We start from the raw sequence: 19,695 nt of genomic DNA, 5'->3' as shown, positions 1-19,695 counted from the left end.
GAGAGAATGGATTTGAGGGACACAGCTGTCTTGCAGTTCTTACATGATTTGTTGTTCTTTATTGAAATAGAGTTTGTAGAATTAAATAATTTTGCAGCTATGCTTTACTTTATGTTTTATTAATCTGAAGGTCTTCGTGTCTCTAAATGCTAGAAAAGGCCTTGGACAGCATCATTTTTAACATTTTATGTGAAGTCTATAATTTTAATGTTCAAAACGGTGAGTTTTGGAGTTTTCCAGCAATTGTTTCTAAGGTTATCAGCAACTCAATGTACACTATGAGATGGAGCCTGTGGTATGATATAGATAACAGATTTGTTACACATTCTGTTAAAATGTTAGGAAAAGTTAAAACTTTTTTCCTAACTAGAAAGAAAAGCCATGGAGCTAGAGCTCAGAATCTTTGATTTATGAGGACTCTGTAAAACTCGAATTTTATAGGCTGTGGTATTTTTAATTGTGTGTCAATTTCCCCACGTTTTTGTCTGAACAGGTTTAACAAAAAGCCCAAGAGAGGAATACAGTATCTGCAGGAGCAGGGAATGCTGGGCAGCACAGCAGAGGACCTGGCACAGTTCCTGCACCAGGAGGAACGCCTGTGCTCTGTAAGATACTCAGCACAATGAGCACCCTTGCCCCAGTACCTCCAGCCCTGTCCTGGGGCCTGTGTGCCCTGTCCTGGGGCCTGTGTGCCCTGTCCTGGGGCCTGTGTGCCCTGTCCCCTGGGGCTGTGTGCCCTGGGGCTGTGTGCCCTGGGGCTGTGTGCCCTGGGGCTGTGTGCCCTGTCCTGGGGCTGTGTGCCCCTCACCTGGGGCTGTGTGTCCCTCACCTGGGGCTGTGTGCCCTGCCCTGGGGCTGTGTGCCCTGGGGCTGTGTGCCCTGGGGGCTGTGTGCCCTGTCCTGGGGGCTGTGTGCCCTGCCCTGGGGCTGTGTGCCCTGGGGCTGTGTGCCCCGTCCTGGGGCTGTGTGTCCCGGGGCTGTGTGTCCTGGGGCTGTGTGCCCTGCCCTGGGGCTGTGTGCCCTGTCCTGGGGCTGTGTGCCCTGCCCTGGGCCTGTGTGCCCTGCCCTGGGGCTGTGTGTCCTGGGGCTGTGTGCCCTGGAGCTCCATCCTGCAGAAATGAGCCTGCAGGGCTCCTCCTGGGCACCCCAGTGCCACAGCTACCTGCTGCTCCCTTGCTGTCTTAGGGAGGTGCTGGGGGGCTCCTTGTCAGTGGGGTGTGCGTTTGTGTGTCCCTGGAGCTGCGGGGACAGTGTCAGGTAGTGACACAAGGGCAGTGTCACTCTCTGGCAGCCCCGTGCCAGCAGAGCAGGATGCTGTGTGTGCTGCCGTGGCAGAGCGTTCTCTGCTGCGTGTGCAGCTGGGCACAGTGCAGCTGCCCCTGCTCTGCAGTAATGCAGGGCCTGCCTCGCGGGGAGGAGGGCAGGAGGATGCAGACTGAGGGGCAGTGTCTGGTGGCCCTGTCCCTCTCCAGCCCTCCCTGTGCTCAGTGGTGTGTCAGCTCTGGGAGCTGGGCTCTGCAGTCTTGGCCTGGGAACCCTCTTGCAGAGCTGGCACTGGATAGCACAGCAATAACTGCCTCTTGTGTGTTTTTAGACTCAGGTGGGGGAGTTCCTTGGGGAGAGCAGCAAGTTTAACAAGGAGGTGATGTATGCCTACGTGGATCAGCTGGATTTCTGTGGCAAAGACTTTGTCTGTGCTCTGCGGATCTTCCTGGAGGGTTTCCGCCTGCCGGGAGAGGCCCAGAAGATCGACAGGCTGATGGAGAAGTTTGCTGCTAGATACATTGAGTGCAATCAACGGTAATGCCAGCCCTTGGTGTCACCCCAGTGCCCAGAGGACATCCCTGCCTGTGCTCTGTGTGGCCCTGGGGCCAGGGGGTGCATTCAGGGCGGGTTTGTGTGAGGAGGGGATCCTGCTGCTGGTATGGGGTAGGAAGGATGCTGATGCTGGCACTTCCTTTATTCCCAAGGACCTGCTAGAGGGAATTACTGGAAAAGGAAAGCCCTAAGTATGTTAAAATGCAACAGCTAATGCAGAGACAATTTCTTATTCATGGAAACAAATGTAGATCAGTCAAGTGTAAAGAACAATATAAGCACTAGAAATGGCTTAGAATTAAAAATTCATGGCATAAACAGCTAAGAGGATGTTACAATGCTTTTGCCTACCTGTTAGATGTGGAACAAGGTGTGTGTATGTATATATTTGGTACCAAATAGGCAAAGTTGCTATTGTTCCTAGTGCAATAAGCACTGAAGTTTAGTCAGGCTTAGTCCAGTTGGTGTGTCAGTGGGTTGGCTTTGTATCAATCTTTATGAAGCTCTGAGTGAAAAATAAGCTGTCCTTTAACTTTTTTAAGATCATGCATTATTGTTCTTTGGGTAATTGGTAGGGAATGTACTTGAAAATCTCAGCCACCTCTGGTTTTCAGTATTGCAAAGATGATATGCCTTTCCCCCTTTTTGTTCATGTTTTAAACTGCTTGGGGTTTGATGCATTTCTAATGGCTAGCTTCAGTCTTTGTTGGCTCTTTGGTTGAATACCTTCTGGGTATTTTTGTGCATATGAAAGGAGCTAATGGATTGAGGAATTGGAGTCTATAACGTGTTTTGTTTTTTCCTTCCTCAGGCAAACACTATTTGCTAGTGCAGACACTGCCTATGTTTTGGCATACTCCATTATAATGCTGACCACAGACTTGCACAGTCCACAGGTAAAAATTTAAAAAATCCAAACTTACAGAAGTCCAATTGCCCTGGAACTTGCATTGAGAATCTGATATCCAACTTATTCCTTCTTACAGGTGAAAAATAAAATGACAAAGGAGCAGTACATTAAAATGAATCGAGGCATCAATGACAGCAAAGATCTGCCAGAAGAGTATTTATCCACAATCTATGAAGAAATAGAAGGAAAGAAAATAGCAATGAAAGAGACAAAAGAATATGCAATTGCCACCAAGTGTAGCAAACCAAGTAAGAAGGAACTAGAAACTGGGGAGCCCTTGGTGCTCCTGAGCTGTGGCAGGAGCGTGGTGTGCAGAGTCCTTGTGAAAATTGCATTTAGAGCTGCACAGAAGGAGCTGGCTCAGTTACAGCTCAGCACTGCCTGCTGTGCTGGGAGCAGCCTGTGGGTGCCTGTGACCCTCTGCAGAGCAGCACTAGAGACCAGAGCCCTTGGGGATTTTAGACTCCAATGTGAGGAGTAACTCGAGGGAACTTTGAACCTGTTTTTATGTGCTAGACAATGAGTGAGGCTTGATTTGGGCTGGTTTTTGTCTCCCTCCATAGTTCAGTGGCTGGGAGGTGTCATGGTCCTGTGACAGTGTTTGCACACCAGAGAGATTAGAGACTTTGTCATGGTCTGTAGTCACCTCTCCTCATCCAGGCCAAATGAGTGTAGCATGCTGTAGAAACCAGTATCCCTGTACCCTGCTTTTACTCTGAATAACTGGTACGAATTTAATTCAAATTAGTGATTTCTGAATCTTCAGCATAGTGGTTTGTCCAGCATTTTCATGCTGTTTGCAGGTTTTCCCAATCAAAATAGGAACAAAATTAATTTGCTGGAAAATTGAAGTTGCACCCTGTAGTATAAGGATAAAGAAATACTAAGTTATTAATTGATTTATCATGTTGGTGGGGGCTTGTTTTGATGTGAGGATGTGAGCCCTAAGAAGATAGAGGATTTTCTATCCACTTTTACAGGCAGAATGACTTGATGGAGTAGGCACCTCTGACTTGGAACAGTTAGGTAATAGCATGTGTTATACAGTAAAGGGCTGGATTAGTTATTTTGTGCAGAATAAAGTCTTAATTTCAGTGTGGTTTTTAGTGCTGGGCTTCCTTGCTTGCAGCCTGGGGCAGCCTCCTGACTTGATTTGGCAAGGTTTTCTGTTGTTTTGATTTCATTTACAATCCCTCCACCATTCTGTGAGGCTCAGTGTGCAGGGGTGGAATGTGCCCAAGCTGAGCAGTGTCTGTGTGCTGCTGCCCTCAGGTGTAGCCAGTGAGAAGCAGAGGAGGTTGTTGTACAACCTGGAGATGGAGCAGATGGCAAAGACAGCCAAGGCCCTCATGGAGGCAGTGAGCCATGCCAAGGCTCCTTTCACCAGTGCCACTCACCTGGATCACGTCAGGCCCATTTTCAAAGTGAGTCTCAGCTTCTCGCTGTGTCCTCCTTATCCAGAGCTTCAGCGTGGGGGAAAAAGGGGAAAATGCCTCTGAAGAGTTTGCTAATGCAACAGGTGGACTCTTTGGATATATTTGGTATCAGCAGCCCAGTGTTTAGGGCTAAAGTTTAAGAGACCTCTGAATTTGGTTTCTTCCTGTGTTTAGCTTGTCTGGACTCCTCTGCTGGCAGCTTACAGCGTTGGCTTGCAGAACTGTGATGACCCAGAGGTGGCATCCTTGTGCTTGAGGGAATTCGCTGTGCCATAAGGATAGCCTGCATCTTTGGAATGCAGGTGGGTGCCAGACTTGGCCTGGGCCTGCCTGGGGCCAGCTGGGCTCTGGGAGGTGGGTGAAGAACTACAAACACCTTGTACATAGAAGATGAAGTGTCTCATCTGCTTTGCTTGAAATGGTAAAAGGTCTTGATGTAATCAGGCATTTCTTCAACTCTTCTTTGTCTTGCTGAATCTTCTCTTGAGAGTGTTTGCCAACTGGTATCTTACTCTCCTTTAGCTGGAAAGGGCTTTTAGTGTGCCAGCTATCCATAGAAGAAAAATTTGTAGGCAAGTTGCTTTCTCTGGCACTTTGGGGACTTTGACACTTGTTTCTCTGTCTTGTAGCTTGAACGAGATGCTTATGTGCAGGCCCTGGCTCGATTTTCCTTGTTGACTGCCAGTTCCAGCATTACTGAAATGAAACAGAAGAACATTGATACCATTAAGACACTCATTACAGTTGCTCACACAGATGGCAACTATCTTGGCAATTCTTGGCACGAGGTAAATTTTATTAGTTTAAATACTGAATGTGGTGTAATATTTTTTCTTCTACTGTCAGCTCCCAGAACCCTCTTAAAATGTGAAGGAAGTGCATTATATTAAGTTTTTGATTTTGTTTCTTTAAATATATATATAAATAATGCTCAGCATTTTTAAGTCCCTGTGGAAACTGTGTGACAGTACTGTAATTTTTGTGCCTGCATTTGATATGGAATTTAAATGATATTAGAAGTCTCATTTGACTTCAGAAAACTCTGCAGAATGACTATTGTATTCTTATTCATGGAAACAAAAATATTCTAGCTCAGGTCCAGACTTGTCTGTGCAGTGTTTGGCAACATTTACACCATAAGCACATGAAAAGTTAGGGCTAAAATACTTTGGTGGATGATTGGTAAAGATGAGCTATCAGGATTATAAGCATTTTCTTAAAGCCTGTTTTCCAGGAGCAATTTTATCAGCTCTAAATCCGTGCTGTTGCTAAAGGGAGCATTTCTGCTGCATTAAGTTCTCTGGCTCTAGTCTTGGGCTGAGTGATATGAGCCAAAATGTGCTAGAGCTGGCAGATTCCTCAGCCCTGGCTCACAGCACAGTGTCCTGAGTGCTCGTGCCAGCCAAGGGATGGGGTGGGGGAAGGAGGAGGAGGAGAGTCAGCTTTGTGCCATGGCAAGCACAGCACTGGCATTTGAACTGTGTAGGGTGGGACATTGTTACTCCAGTGCTGAGAGCTGCAGCCTTTCAGTCTTTTCATCTCTCCAGGACAAGGAAGGCTCTAGAAGATCACCTCCAACTTGTTTATAGTCGTGAAAGTTGATGCTGTAAAGAGTAATAAAAAGGTGTCCCTTAGTAGTTGGAGATCCAGGTTAGATTTTGGAGCACTGTTTATTTTATACTTGCATTGGAATGGTTCATGGTGGCTGATGATATGAATGAACCACTCAACTTCATTTTCAATTTTGTTAGTAATATTTTAGCTCCATCAAAGCTGTTATCATGGCCAAAGTTGTTTGAATGGTTGGAGAACCTGGGATGGTAATGAATATTTAATATTTAATACAAATGTATGTTGAGAATAAAAAGGTGGTGGTGTACATAAAAATGGTGTTTAATTTCTTTTGTTTTTAGATCTTGAAGTGCATTAGCCAGCTGGAACTGGCACAGCTGATAGGAACTGGTGTGAAAACTCGGTATCTGTCTGGTTCTGGCCGTGACAGGGAAGGCACCATGAAGGGCTATGCCTCTGCAGGAGAGGAGTTTATGAGCCTGGGATTAGGTAAGGTTATTAATCCTGAGCTTCACAAAGATGCACGTACAAGTGTGCAGCATTAACCATTTGTACTTGACTTAGAGTTCATATTTTGAAATAGTATTTTATCAGTTCCAATTTATTAAGAATGTCATATTGTGTTAACCTGATCAATGTGATGTTTAGCTGTGTAATAACTGGCACTGATCTGGCCAAGGCACCATCTGCTCCATATAAATTACGTGGTAACTGGAAGCAGTAGTCACTTCTCTCTGTCTACGTGTTTGATGTTGCAGTTACCATGAAGTCGTTCTGTCCTGGGGCCAATGCTGTTTTTCACGGGTTTGTTGCAGGGACCCTGGTCGGGAGCGGGGCTGACAAACGGCACATGGCCAGCATCCAGGAGTCCGTGGGGGAGACCAGCTCCCAGAGTGTGGTGGTGGCAGTGGACAGGTACTGACAGTGTCACCCTCTGGCCTAAAGCACCCTGGTCCCCTGCCCTTCTGGACTGTTGTCTGAAGACTTGCTTCTATCCTAAACCAGCTCTTGGAATGGGAGTTCTTAGAAACTGCTGGTGCAGTTGTGCAAGTCTGCACAGTCATATATTGCAGTGTTTAGTCTAACCATAACTGTGTCTGTTACACATCAGAGTCCAGAACACCTGGGAATGTTCTCTGCTGCATCCGTGTTCTGTATGGACCCTATCAGCAGTCTGAACTCCTCTCAGGACTGACCAGCTGCAGGGCAAGAAGGGACAACAGGGCATCCAGCCTTTCTCCTGTCTGTTTTGACAGCCACAGCCAACCGTATTTCAGAGGATATAAAGATCAAAAGTGGCTGATAGCCAGTAAGTCTTACAGCAAAGCTTTCTTCCTGTCTGTTTATTGCCCCCATGAAATTTAACATGCTGTCACCCAAATGAGTGTCCCAGCATAACTTGGCCTGGGTAAACTTGTGAGGCTGTGTCTGTTCCTGCAGTGGGGCAGGAGCACAGAGGCTGTGTCTTGGTGCAGGAAAGGGGATGCTCAGGCTGAGGGAGGTGCAGGCACTGCTGCCAAGGAGCAGGGACACGGGGGTGCAGAGTTCCTGCGTGGAGCACTGTGAAGCACTGGCTGTGCTGACCTTTGCTGCAGCCCTGGCTGTAGCCGGGTGCACAGCTGAAAGGCCCCTCCCTGGTGTGTTGCAGGATCTTCACGGGCTCCACGCGGCTGGACGGGAACGCCATAGGTATGTGTGGGGGGCAGGGGGGCCCGGGGACAGGGGGGCAGGGGGCTCACTGCAGCCTCCCGGGGGCAGGGGTCTCAGGGGCAGGGGTCTCAGGGGCAGGGGGCCCAGGGGCAGGGGTGCAGGGGCAGCAGGGGGCTCACTGCAGCTCCCCGGGGGTAGGGGGCTCAGGGGCAGGGGCTCACGGACAGGGGGCCCGGGGGCCTGGGGGCAGGGGGCTCACTGCAGCCTCCTGGGGGCAGGAGGGCGGGGGGCTCAGGGGCAGGGGGCTCACGGGCAGGGGCAGGGGACAGGGGCGCCCGGGGGCAGCAGAGGGGCTCACTGCAGCCTCCTGGGGCAGGGGTCTCAGGGCAGGGGCTCACGGGCAGGGGGCAGGGGCCTGGGGGCAGCAGGGGGGCTCACTGCAGCCTCCTGGGGCAGGAGGGGCAGGGGCAGGGGTCTCAGGGGCAGGGGGCCCAGGACAGGGGGCTCATTGCAGCCTCCTGGGGCAGGGGTCTCAGGGGCAGGGGGCTCACGGGCAGGGGCAGGGGGGCCTGGGGGCAGCAGGGGGGCTCACTGCAGCCTCCCGGGGCAGGAGGGGCAGGGGCAGGGCAGGGGGCCCAGGGGGCCGGGGGTCTCAGGGGCAGGGGGCCCAGGACAGGGGTCTCACTGCAGCCTCCTGGGGGCAGGAGGGGCGGGGGGCTCAGGGGCAGGGGGGCAGGGGGCCCAGGACAGGGGTCTCACTGCAGCCCCCCGCCCGCAGTGGACTTTGTGCGCTGGCTGTGCGCCGTGTCCATGGACGAGCTGGCCGCCCCGCACCACCCGCGCATGTTCAGCCTGCAGAAGATCGTGGAGATCTCCTACTACAACATGAGCCGCATCCGGCTGCAGTGGTCCAGGGTCTGGCACGTCATCGGGGACCACTTCAATAAGGTACTCCTCCAAATCACCTCACACCACGTGCATCAATGGGGGACTCCTCTGAGCAGCTTTTCCCTCCTGTGCTAGGGCCCTAAACTCTGCTGTTGAAAACAATTCCGTTCACTGCACCTAAAGGAAGCGCCTATTTAAAAATCTAAAGTGTGTGCAAATAGAGATGTTTAGGAAATGATCTTTAATTATATAATCTTCATTATATGATTTGGGTTTTTGTGATTTTTCTTTGTCTTTTCCTTTGGATAAAATGCCAAGTTAGTTTTCCTCTAAAATGTTCACAGGCAGACATGAACAAGTTGTTTTCCCTAGGAAACTGAAGCATGCTAGGATGGGATTTTTTTAATCAAAGATTTCATTTATTTTATTGTATTGTGCTGTATTTTAATTTTAGCATCCGCTGGCTATTATAGTTCTGCTTTGATGCATTCAGAATCCATGGGTCTGTTTAGATGGACAAAATGACAGAAGGGCCCTTTCCACAAGAGCCCCTTCTTCCCAAGTATTCAAACCAGAATGTGCTAGCAGTGTTTAGTGGGCTGAGATGGAACCCGAGTGATGAATTTGTCACTCATACAAATGGCACATGAACTGGTAAGTGTTGACAATATGCTTCCTTCTAGGTTGGGTGTAACCCTACGAAGATGTGGCCATCTTTGCTGTAGACTCATTAAGGCAGCTGTCAATGAAATTTCTTGAGAAGGGAGAGTTAGCCAACTTCCGCTTCCAGAAAGACTTCCTAAGGCCTTTTGAGCATATTATGAAGAAGAACAGGTGTGAGACACTGCAATTTCTGCTTCAGCTTGCTTTAGTCCCACTTGGGGGGTCACTTGGTGTGGGTTAGATGGTCACGAGCAGGGAAGTGGGGCAGATGCTCTGAGCCAGTGTGAAGTAGTCCTTGCCTTCCTTTATGTGCTTTGTTTTGTGAGGTCTCCAACCATCCGGGACATGGTGATCCGCTGTATTGCCCAGATGGTGAGCTCCCAGGCTGGCAACATTCGTTCAGGCTGGAAGAATATCTTTGCAGTCTTCCATCAGGCAGCGTCCGACCACGATGGCAATATCGTAGAGCTGGCCTTTCAGACTACTGCACACATCGTCAGTAAGTGGTGCTGCACACGCCCGATCAGCCTGCCTGCTGGGAGTCTGCTTCAAAGGCTCCTCTGGGCAAGGCTTTTGCATTTCCAGGCAGATAAACACACAGCCTTGCAGCCAGGCTGTTTAACTCTCTGCACTGGGTCGTAGCCTTTGAGTCTCCTGGATGCCGTGGACAGGACAAACTGGATATACTCTGCTGTAGAACTTTGGAATGCAGGTGGTGGGGTGGGACAGGGGAGAGTGGAGGAGAGGGCAAAGAACCATGTTTAATTGCAGGAGATCTGGTCCTTTTGTGTTTGTCTGCTCCATGGGTGACGTGCCTAGATTGATGCAGTTTATCTATGGATATTAATGCCAGTAAAATTAAAAAAGTGTCTTTGTTTGTTCTTCACAGCAAATATTTTTCAGCAGCATTTTCCAGCAGCGATTGACTCGTTCCAGGACGCAGTGAAATGCCTCTCTGAGTTTGCCTGTAACGTTGCCTTCCCAGACACCAGCATGGAAGCCATCAGGCTTATTCGCTACTGTGCGAAATACGTCTCTGAAAGACCACAGGTAACTGGAAATTTCACCCTGCTGCATTTTCATGCTCTCTTCCACTGTTAAATGGAGGTGAATCTACTGAGAAGGAGCTTCCATACTCAATCTTGAGTTGCAAGTCTTTGTATTCAAAGCTGATTTGGATTTAGGAGAAATTTTGGTGTTATGTAAGCAGTAAACTAGGGCTAGTTAAGTAATGTTAAGTCCTGTATGGGGAATAACTGAATTAAATAGTCCTTGGTTTGTTGGTTGTTTTTGTGGTGTTAAGATGACTTGGAAAGCAGTGCTTCCTGTTCTCTCACTCTGGTTATGTCTAGTTCAGTGGGTTACAAACGTGTGTATTCTCCCAGTCTGTGGTGTGAATACTGAGTGCAGTAATCACTGGCTGAGGAGAGCCTGGAGTGACACTGCAGTTGCATGTCCCCACTGGCTGCTGCTTTCAGGGTCCAGACTTGTAGAACTGGTTTCTGCCAATTCTAGATTTCCTTATTAACTTTCCAAGTCTGCCTGTACCTCTGGTAGTATCTAAATTTGTCACAAAGAAACATTTTTAAGATTTTTTTTTCATTAATCTTTTTTTTTTCCTGCTGATCTTCAAGGTATTAAGGAATACACAAGTGATGACATGAATGTGGCTCCTGGGGACAGAGTGTGGGTCAGAGGATGGTTTCCTATTTTGTTTGAGCTTTCTTGTATCATCAATCGTTGCAAGTTGGATGTTCGTACAAGGTAAAAAGCTTTTCTTTTTTTCCTTTTTTTTTTGTTTTAATTGATTTAGTGAAGGTATCACAGGATCACATTTTAACATCTGTACTTGCTTGGCTTTGTTTATAGAGGCTTAACAGTGATGTTTGAAATCATGAAGAGTTACGGGCACACCTTTGAGAAGCACTGGGGCAGGACCTGTTCAGAATTGTGTTTCGCATTTTGATAACATGAAACTCCCTGAACAGCAAACAGAGGTAAAACCAAAAGCACCCCCAAAGCAAGCATTCCCTAGAGTTGTCCTTTTGGGAACTTGCACATCTGAGGCACAGTTTCTGTTGACATCAGATATTGCCATCCCATAGTGCCCCAGACTTGACTAAGCACATTCTGTGTTCTGCTCAATTCTGTGCTGTAAATGAACTTGCCACAGTGACCTGTGGGTCTGTCTGACTATTTCCAAGGAGAATGTTCTGTTATGACATGTAGAGTTTCTGAGCAGTGTTCTTGTGGCCAGCTGAACACTTCTGACAGGACATCTGCAGTCTGCACCTGCAGTGAGGCTTTAGTTCTGGGTTCTCCTCTCCTCAGAGCTGTCTCTTGTTGAGCAGCCAAAGTGTTGTCAGGTGGAAGAGTCCCCATGAAACCAAAGACTTTCATTTTCTGTCCCAGAAATCAGAGTGGATGACCACAACATGCAACCATGCCCTTTATGCCATCTGTGATGTGTTCACACAGTTCTATGAGGCTTTGCACGAGATCCTCCTTCCTGACATACTTGCACAGCTACACTGGTGTGTAAAACAAGGTACCTCATTTACCTGTGTCTTTGGATCAAATGTAGCTTTAAATGTTGTTACTTAAGAAGGGGTTAACTGAATTTTGGGAGAATAAAAGTTCATATTAGGACAATATGTGTTGCAGTAGATTGATGCAATATCTTGAATTTCTGAGCCTTAATATTTTATTGAGTTAGGCAACTTTTTTTGTTTCTGTGTTCATAATGGGCTCATGGTGTTTGTGTGACACAGCAAAAGCTTTTGGAGAGTGGTGTGAATCTTCTGAACCTTCTGCCAGAAACCTTTGGTGGTTTGAGTGCAGGGATACGTCACCTCCTTCATGACACACAGATGTGTGCCTGCATTCTTCACCCTTCTCAGCCAACCAACAATTCTAAACAGCTCTGCCAAGAGCATCTGTTCTTTGTGCCTCCAAGTCCTACACCTGAAATCCTGCATGTGACTGCCATGGAATGTCAGGGATGATCTTGCAGTAAATCATAATTTCCAGTTGCTGCTTTTCCTTCCTGTTTCTCACTGTGTTCTCCTCTTCTTCTGTTCTGCCTTTCATCTGCCCTGGTGGATTTCCATCTCATGAAGGCTATTTTAAACTCATTTTTTTAATTCAGTAGGTTCTTTAGCTTCATATTATGTAACATATTGTATAGGCTTTGAGCCAAGAGATTGTGCATTTCACAGTATTGGTAAAATTTTAATGAAGCAGTATAGGAATGCTTAATTTTTCATTGATGTTGTAGAAGTTGATAAATGTGGAAGATTTTTTGACAGATAATGAGCAGTTGGCACGATCAGGCACAAACTGCCTGGAAAACCTGGTCATACTCAATGGACAGAAATTCAGCCCTGAAGTCTGGGGCCAGACATGCAACTGTATGCTGGAAATCTTCAAAACAACTATTCCTCATGTGTAAGTTCATGAGTTCAGTTCTTATATTGATACCCAATTCCAAAGCAACAATATTTACCTTTTTTGGTTTATTCTGTTTTGTTTGGTATTTTGTTTGTTTATTGTTGTTTTGTTTCTTTAACTCTGGGAAGCTTGCTGACATGGAAGCCTGTAGGAATGGAGGAAGATTCATCTGAAAAACACTTGGTAAGAGCCAACTCAGGGTGATAACTGACTTGAGGTGTTTTGTGTTAGGTTGGCTTATGAAATATCTGTTGTAGTCAATACACTGGCAAGGAATTAGATTGTATTTGGTGTTATTGTAAAGATGGATGCAGGAGGCCTTTGAATCTAGGATTAGGGAAGTCATCTGAAAAGTGATAACTGGTTTATCACTTTAGTGTTTCAGCTTGCTGGAATTGCTCTGCACTCTCTTGCAGGATTTGGACCTAGATCACCAGTCTTTAAGCAGCATGGATAAAAATGCCTCTGAAAGAGGACAAAGCCAATACTCAAATCCAACAGATGAGAGCTGGAAGGTGCTCCTTATGCAAGTAAGGAAAACACAAGCTTTTCAATGCACCTTTATAGCCAGTCTTAGTCCATTTCTGTAGTTCTCTACAGAAAGTTTTGGGGCAGTTAAAAACATGGGAAAAGTCTTTTCAATTTGTGTTTATGCCTCGCAGTGAGATGTTCTTCTTCTCTCTTTGCAGTGAGAAGATAATTCACAGCATTACTAAATATCAAATTGTTAAGGGGAATGTCGTATTTTGCTAGCCTTTTGTAAATGAATCATCATGATTGCTTCTGAAACTTGTGTTGCTCCATTTCATTAGACCAAAAGCTATTTGCTGCCTCCTGATCAAGTGTGTGGTGCAGCTGGAGCTGATCCAGACCATTGATACATAGTGTTCTATCCACAACAAGCAAGAAGGAGGATGCTGAGCACATGGCTGCAGCTCAGGTACCATCAGACTTACCTGGAACCTTGTGACAGTAAAGTACAAACTGCAATGCTCTGACATGTTCACAAAATAGAGGTTTTTTTCTGACTCCCAGCATTACCCTGAATGTGTAAACTACTCTGAAGCTGTGATTTTTCTGTCTGCCTCGAGTGCTGCCTGGCAGCCTGCCTGTTGTGGTATTATATTACTTTAATTTTATTATCAATATAATAGATTATAGTTGTTTTTGGTCATGAATACAGACTCATCAAAAAGGTTTTTGTTTGTTTGGGGGAAAGCATTCTGTTCTGCTCATTAGACTGAGTGTCATTTAGCCACAGCTGAGGCTCTGCTCAGTCTGGATGTTTGCACAGGACAAAGGGAAGTTTTGTGTTGCAGAAGTTGAACTTCAGCAAGGTCAGTAGTGAAGATTTGTTCATTGCTGACCTCAGACATGTTCCTGCCCCTGAAAGTTCTGATTCTGGCAGTGGTGCACAGTAGCTCTGGCTTGGCTGTTAATGAAGCCCTAAGCTGGGAGTTCTGGCTAGTGCATTCAGGTAGAGTTTTGGGGATGGTATACTTTAAAATCCTAGTGAAATTAGCTAAATATTGACCCGTTTAATTAAATTGACATGAGCCAAGGATGGGGAATTTCTACACTGGGCAACATCTAAATCTACACTGGTTTTGTTGTTCATTTTGATGTTGTCAGGATTCAACAGACCTACCCAGACAGCTTCTAGAGGGAGGAAATGTTCTGTGCTGTGTTGCTGTGACTGCAGTGTCTCCATAAGGAAGTCCTTCCCTTGCTCTTGAGTCTTGTTTTCTTATCAGTAACTGGGATAGATCATAACTTGTCTCTTCTGAAGCAAGAAGAGTGCAGCTCTGATCCTGACAGGAGCACTCTGCTGTGCTGCACTAACACTGCACTGCACTGGAAATGGAATTAGGTGCTGGGGTTTATGGCATGTGCTCTCTCTCTCTGTGCCCCTGTTCTTTAGCGAGACACACTGATGCAGATATCCACATTGACACAGAAGACCAAGGAATGTATAAATATATGTCTTCACATCACCTTTTTAAGTTACTGGATTGTCTGCAGGAGTCCTCACTCATTTTCAAAAAGCCTTTAATTCAAATTATGAGCAGCGAACTGTGTTATGGAGAGCAGGTGAGGCTTTTATTTTATTTGATAAAAAATGCTGAACTACACTTCTAGCTTTAAGTATCATGACACAACAGTGTGCTATTGCAAATCAGCCCTAGAGTTTATTGGACAGTCACATGCTTTATTGCTTGTCCCCTTCCTGATGACTTGAATAATTCTGTTTGCTAAATTATCTGGGTGGTTTTTAAATTAAAATAGAGCTACACAGCTAAGTACTGCTGTAGTGAAGTATCTTTGTAAATAAACCAGAACTCAGTCAAGGTCAAGGAGGAGAAATACTGTCTGGACAAGAGATCATTACTGGTCAGATACTGTTGATAAAATTTACTTTTGGCTAGTAACAGCAGCTTTGGATGTTCCCTCCTGTCCTGCGTGGGACTGATTTCTAGGGTTCAAGGGTAATCCAAACCAAATCTCCTGAAGCAAGAGACCAGCAGCCTGGCGTGCTGCCTGAGGATCCTGTTCCGCATGTACGTGGACGAGAGCCGGCGGGAGGCCTGGGCTGCCGTGCAGCAGCGCCTGCTCAGGTGGGACAGGGGCTGGGGCTGGGGACAGGGACAGGGGACACACAGCTGGGGACAGGGACACACAGCTGGGGACAGGGACAGGGGCTGGGAACAAGGACAGGGGCTGGGAGAAGCCGGCGGGAGGCCTGGGCTGCCGTGCAGCAGCCCCTGCTCAGCTGCTCAGGTGGGACAGGGGATGGGGACAGGGGCTGGGGACAGCGACACACAGCTGGGGACAGGGACAGGGCCTGGGGACAGGGACAGGGCCTGGGGACAGGGACAGGGGCTGGGAGAGCCAGCAGGAGGCCTGGGCTGCCGTGCAGCAGCGCCTGCTCAGGTGGGACAGGGACAGGGGCTGGGGACCGGGTCACATAGCTGGGGACAGGGTCACACAGCTAGGGACACTCTGCCTGCTCAGGTGGGACAGGGATAGGGGATGGGGCGGTGGGACACACAGCTGGGGACACTGCCTGCTCAGGTGGGACAGGGGCTGGGGCTGGGGATGGGGACACTCTGCCTGCTCAGGTGGGACAGGGACAGGGGACGGGGACAGGGACACACAGCTGGGGACAGGGCTGGGCACAAGGGCTGGGGACATGGACACACAGCTGGGACACTGCCTGCTCAGGTGGGACAGGAGCTGGGGACGAGGGGCTGGGGGCAGCACAGGGGGCTGGGGACAGGGTCACGCAGCTGGGGACACTGTGCACTCAGAGCTCCCTGAGCAGAGGTGGAGCAATGTGCCTGGAATAGATGGAGCACCTTCTGCCTGGCACAGGCTTTTCTTTATGCAAGTGGTGGCATCTGAAGAGTTTTCCATCTGAGTCCAAAGCAGTGAAGTTGAATAGGATACACTGATTGGAAAAGAGTGCAGTGTAAGCTGCTGTACAGCTGGAATTTAAAAAAATGTGGAAAATCATTCTAAATTAATATAAAAGGTATTTGGGTGAGTTGGTACATCGAAGTTGGAAGTGCTAGTCTCTTATCAAAGGTGAAGATTTCCCAATTTGCTCTTAGTACTGATACAGTGGATTCTGATCTACCAGCATGTGTGGACATGTTAATCTGCTTAGGCCTTCTTTAATTAAAAGTGTTCTAAAAATAGCCATAGTAAGTGGTACAGTTTGTACCTTGTGTTGACAGTCTGCTGCAGGGACTAAATATTTATTAATACAATAATAATTCTTCCTTGATGTGTGATGGTGAGCTGTGCAGATCTTATTAAACCAGTCCAAATTTGGAGGGAGAGCTCTCATGGTGCTGTTGCCAATTTCAGGGTCAGGAAATGATGTTTGCAGGTTGAAAGGGACAGCGTTTCAGTTTACAAAATGTTTATTGGGCAGTTTCATTTTCCTTTTCCTTCTCTGTCACCAACATGAAGAGTATTTCAGTTCAGTTTTCTGGAACAATTCCTGTACCAGAAAAAGCAGATCTGTCTAGTTAAAGTTGTTGATGTGATTGATTGTACTTCCCATGGAAGTACATCTTGATTGAAAACAGAGTACACTGAGAGGACACACAGAGCATGTAATCAGAAACTTTAAAAGGGTTTTCTTTATGTTGTGTGAACTGTGCCATCTCTGCAGTGTGTGCAGTGAAGCCCTGGCGTATTTTATTACTGTCAACTCGGAAAGCCACAGGGAAGCCTGGACCAATCTCCTGCTGCTGCTTCTGACAAAAACACTAAAAATCAGTGATGATAAGGTAAGAAGGGGCTGGAAGTCGTGTCTGCATTTGGGTGTGTTTTTCATTCTTGCCTCAGCCTGAGTTCAGTCTTCATTTCCATCCAGGCTGGGGGTGGAGGTTCCTCAGGATGAGTGCTCTCCTTGCCACACAGCAGTGGCAGCTCCACTGGCTGCAGGCATTCTGCAGAGTGGGACTGGGGCTGCATCCGTGCAATTCCCAGTTGTGTGGGAACGTGGGTAGGATTGCTGCACAGCTTTCATGTAAAAGCACAAGGAGTGTGCAGTGAGGGAGGGGCTCATGCTGTGTTACAGCTGCACAGGAATGGTAAAGGGTGAGCTTCACCCCTGTGAAAACTGGAATTCCAGTTTCCTTGACAGGGAGGGCAATAAGAATTTTCCTTCTGAGGAAAAGGGAATGCAGATATTCCTGTTGCTACAAATAGACTGTGATGCTACCTCCAGGCTGAGAAGTCCCAACAGCCTGGCTGTGTTCAGGGAGTGACCCCAGAGCAGGCCCAGTGTGTGCTGCCCCACAGACACCGTGGAGCTCGCGGGGCCATCGGGAGGGCTTGGGCCAGCCCTGGCGTTCTAATGAACGTGTCAACACTCTGTGTTCTGCTGTAGCAATGGAGAGTGATGTTGTGTTTGTGTGTCTCGGCCAGTTCAGGGCCCACGCCTCCACCTATTACCCGTTCCTGTGTGAGATGATGCAGTTCGAGCTGATCCCCGAGCTGCGCGCGGTGCTGCGCCGCTTCTTCCTGCGCATCGGCCTGCTCTTCAACATCTGCAGCCCCGGGGAGCAGCGCTGCACCCCTGGGCTGCACCTGCCTGCCTGCTAGCCCTGCTGGCCCTGCTGGGGCTGCTGCACCCGCAGCTGTGTCCTCACACACCCTGCAGGCTTGGGCAAGGGGACCCTGCTCTCTGGCCACGGGAGCAAGTCATCCTCACCACCGCGGCGTTTGGGAACCAGGAGAACAGTCCTGTCCTGTCCATCCTACAGAGTGCCAGCAGTTTGATTTAAATTACTGCTTACACAGTCAATACACTAGGTGTGCAGTCTCTTTGTTTCGTGCTCATCATTTGTATGATCCCGTATGTCTCTTCTTTATCCGCTGCTCAGCCTTCCATCCCAGCCAGAGCTGAGAGATCAGCGATCTCTGCACAGGAGTTCTGCCCCTTGGGACGAGTGGCTGTATTTGTGTAGCCTGTGACGTTGGCACGTGTTGACAATAAACTGGACTGTGGTGGCCAGTGACCACCTGAGATCCCTCTGGGTTTTCCTTTGTGTGCAGGACCAGGCAGGGCTGTAGGATACTTGGAGAAGGTTGTCCTCCTGGTTAGAAAATTACTTAAATTTGTTTTAATATCAGTACTGCATCTTCTGAGACTGACTTTTAGTTTATGGAAGATTTACATCAGGAGCAACAATACCATCTACTCCTTTAGCTAATTAGGCTTGAGTTCAAGGCATTTAAGGAAAAGAAAAGGCTAACCTTTTCCTTTCATACATTGGCAGATCATGGACAGAGCATACACAGGAACATCAAAAACAAGGCTCAGAACAAATAAAACTCACCTTTTTGACCATTGAATATAGTGTATTTAGCAGTAATGGTGACTGCTTAGCAAAAAGTCCAATCCTCAACACAACTTTGTCTCCTTTTACTGCAGATCTGCAAGTTCTGATTTGTCATTTTGTGCAAATGATTTTTGTTCTCAACTCTTAGTTCTTAGTGGCATCTAAAACCCCCTGAATTTCCAAAAAACTGCTCTAGCAAAATTAAGCAAGTTCATTCATGTCCTCTAAGTTATGAACACAATTCTGTGCTTTGAAGGCCACCTGTGAGCAAAATGTGACATGACACCACAGCTTTGCTTGCTCAAGAGTTTTCTTTCTTTCCTTGAAATGCATCAGGATTCTGTGACAATGTTTCCATGACAGAATCCTGTCTTGGCCTTTGAAAATAATTTTAAATTTCAAGTTTCAAGACTCTTCTAAACCAGGGAAGTATGGCAGGATGGGAGGAGAGGCTCCACTTCCTAAAATAATGCAAAGTGTTATATTCACTGCTGTGCTATCCCGAGTAGCAAACTTAAAATATTAACAGTATTTAAAGAAAAAAACAAACCAAGAAACAGCAACAACCACCTACCTACTTGAATGGAACTAAGTGTGTAACATGATTTTATTTTTTGAGTTGAGTCTCCTGGCAGGATGGCCTCAGGTGAGGTTGTTGTGGGATATGCTGCTCTGAGCTGCTGGGGATGTGCTTTCTTTGGGGGTTTTTTGGTTGTTGTTCTTTGTTTATTTGTTTGATTTGTTTTTTGTGATCTTTTCCCAAAGGGTTTTCATGGTGCTCCTCAATCCATCAGTTTGTCCTGTGTAAGCATTGTTTGGGAAAGGTTTTACAGTCAGTAGTAGTGACAAAGCTTTCACAATTGATTTTTACTTTTTATTTTTAACCAAAGAAAAGTAAGTGGTAGTTGTGGCTCTTTGACTTTTAAATGCCCATTAGGTTAAATTAATACCCTGCTATTTGGTAGCAGGGAGTGAATGGCTCTGACAATAGGAGAAGACTGAAAAATAAGCAATGCTGGTATTTAACTTGCTGCATTAGAAATATCCTTTGGTGTTGCATCTCATGCAGCTGCTCATCCCCTGGGAATGTCACTGCATCGGGCACTGCAGGAAATGAAGTATTTATTTTAATTCTATTTAAATCTGTAATAATATGCTATTCCTTTTCTTCTGGTTGTAGGTAGTCCTAAGGAAAGTATTTGAACGATTATTTTTCAGGTTTGGAATGTGTCACTGCCTCATGGAATGTGTCCCCTCATGTCCCATCAGACACACCTGGCCAGCTGCATGTTCCTCTGTGTGTCACAGGTTTGAAAGCCCCACAGTCATGTCTTGAAACAACTCCAAATTTTGAGGTCTTAAATGACTTCACAGTTGCTTCATGGGCTTTCATTACTGTAAGGGGCAACATTTTTACTCTCTCTGCACATAGGATAAGGATGTTTAATCC

The 19,695-nt window shown here is 47.1% G+C and overlaps 1 protein-coding gene across 1 annotated transcript in view; it reads left to right on the top strand.

Annotated features, from left to right (window-relative positions):
- Nucleotides 1-18,446, top strand: part of ARFGEF2 (ADP ribosylation factor guanine nucleotide exchange factor 2) — a 31,560-nt gene extending 13,114 nt beyond the window's left edge. The window contains 36 exon segments of the mRNA XM_066331021.1: nucleotides 494-605; nucleotides 1,595-1,800; nucleotides 2,630-2,714; nucleotides 2,805-2,976; nucleotides 4,001-4,152; nucleotides 4,339-4,414; nucleotides 4,417-4,466; nucleotides 4,794-4,952; nucleotides 6,078-6,225; nucleotides 6,552-6,651; nucleotides 7,385-7,425; nucleotides 8,165-8,334; nucleotides 8,958-8,970; nucleotides 8,973-9,108; nucleotides 9,264-9,436; nucleotides 9,827-9,989; nucleotides 10,573-10,701; nucleotides 10,807-10,865; nucleotides 10,868-10,894; nucleotides 10,897-10,934; nucleotides 11,350-11,485; nucleotides 12,246-12,384; nucleotides 12,516-12,570; nucleotides 12,804-12,897; nucleotides 12,900-12,917; nucleotides 13,200-13,214; nucleotides 13,217-13,264; nucleotides 13,267-13,281; nucleotides 13,284-13,327; nucleotides 14,309-14,315; nucleotides 14,318-14,418; nucleotides 14,421-14,478; nucleotides 14,865-14,873; nucleotides 14,876-15,002; nucleotides 16,568-16,685; nucleotides 17,329-18,446. Coding sequence (XP_066187118.1) covers nucleotides 494-605; nucleotides 1,595-1,800; nucleotides 2,630-2,714; nucleotides 2,805-2,976; nucleotides 4,001-4,152; nucleotides 4,339-4,414; nucleotides 4,417-4,466; nucleotides 4,794-4,952; nucleotides 6,078-6,225; nucleotides 6,552-6,651; nucleotides 7,385-7,425; nucleotides 8,165-8,334; nucleotides 8,958-8,970; nucleotides 8,973-9,108; nucleotides 9,264-9,436; nucleotides 9,827-9,989; nucleotides 10,573-10,701; nucleotides 10,807-10,865; nucleotides 10,868-10,894; nucleotides 10,897-10,934; nucleotides 11,350-11,485; nucleotides 12,246-12,384; nucleotides 12,516-12,570; nucleotides 12,804-12,897; nucleotides 12,900-12,917; nucleotides 13,200-13,214; nucleotides 13,217-13,264; nucleotides 13,267-13,281; nucleotides 13,284-13,327; nucleotides 14,309-14,315; nucleotides 14,318-14,418; nucleotides 14,421-14,478; nucleotides 14,865-14,873; nucleotides 14,876-15,002; nucleotides 16,568-16,685; nucleotides 17,329-17,505 — 3,370 coding nt within the window. The 3' untranslated portion in view covers nucleotides 17,506-18,446.
- Nucleotides 18,447-19,695: the final 1,249 nt, after the last annotated feature.

The sequence above is a fragment of the Sylvia atricapilla genome, chromosome 16 (assembly GCF_009819655.1).
Source record: "Sylvia atricapilla isolate bSylAtr1 chromosome 16, bSylAtr1.pri, whole genome shotgun sequence".
Lineage (NCBI taxonomy): Eukaryota > Metazoa > Chordata > Aves > Passeriformes > Sylviidae > Sylvia > Sylvia atricapilla.
Note: the sequence above shows the minus strand (reverse complement) of the source record. Positions and strands in the feature narration are given on the sequence as shown.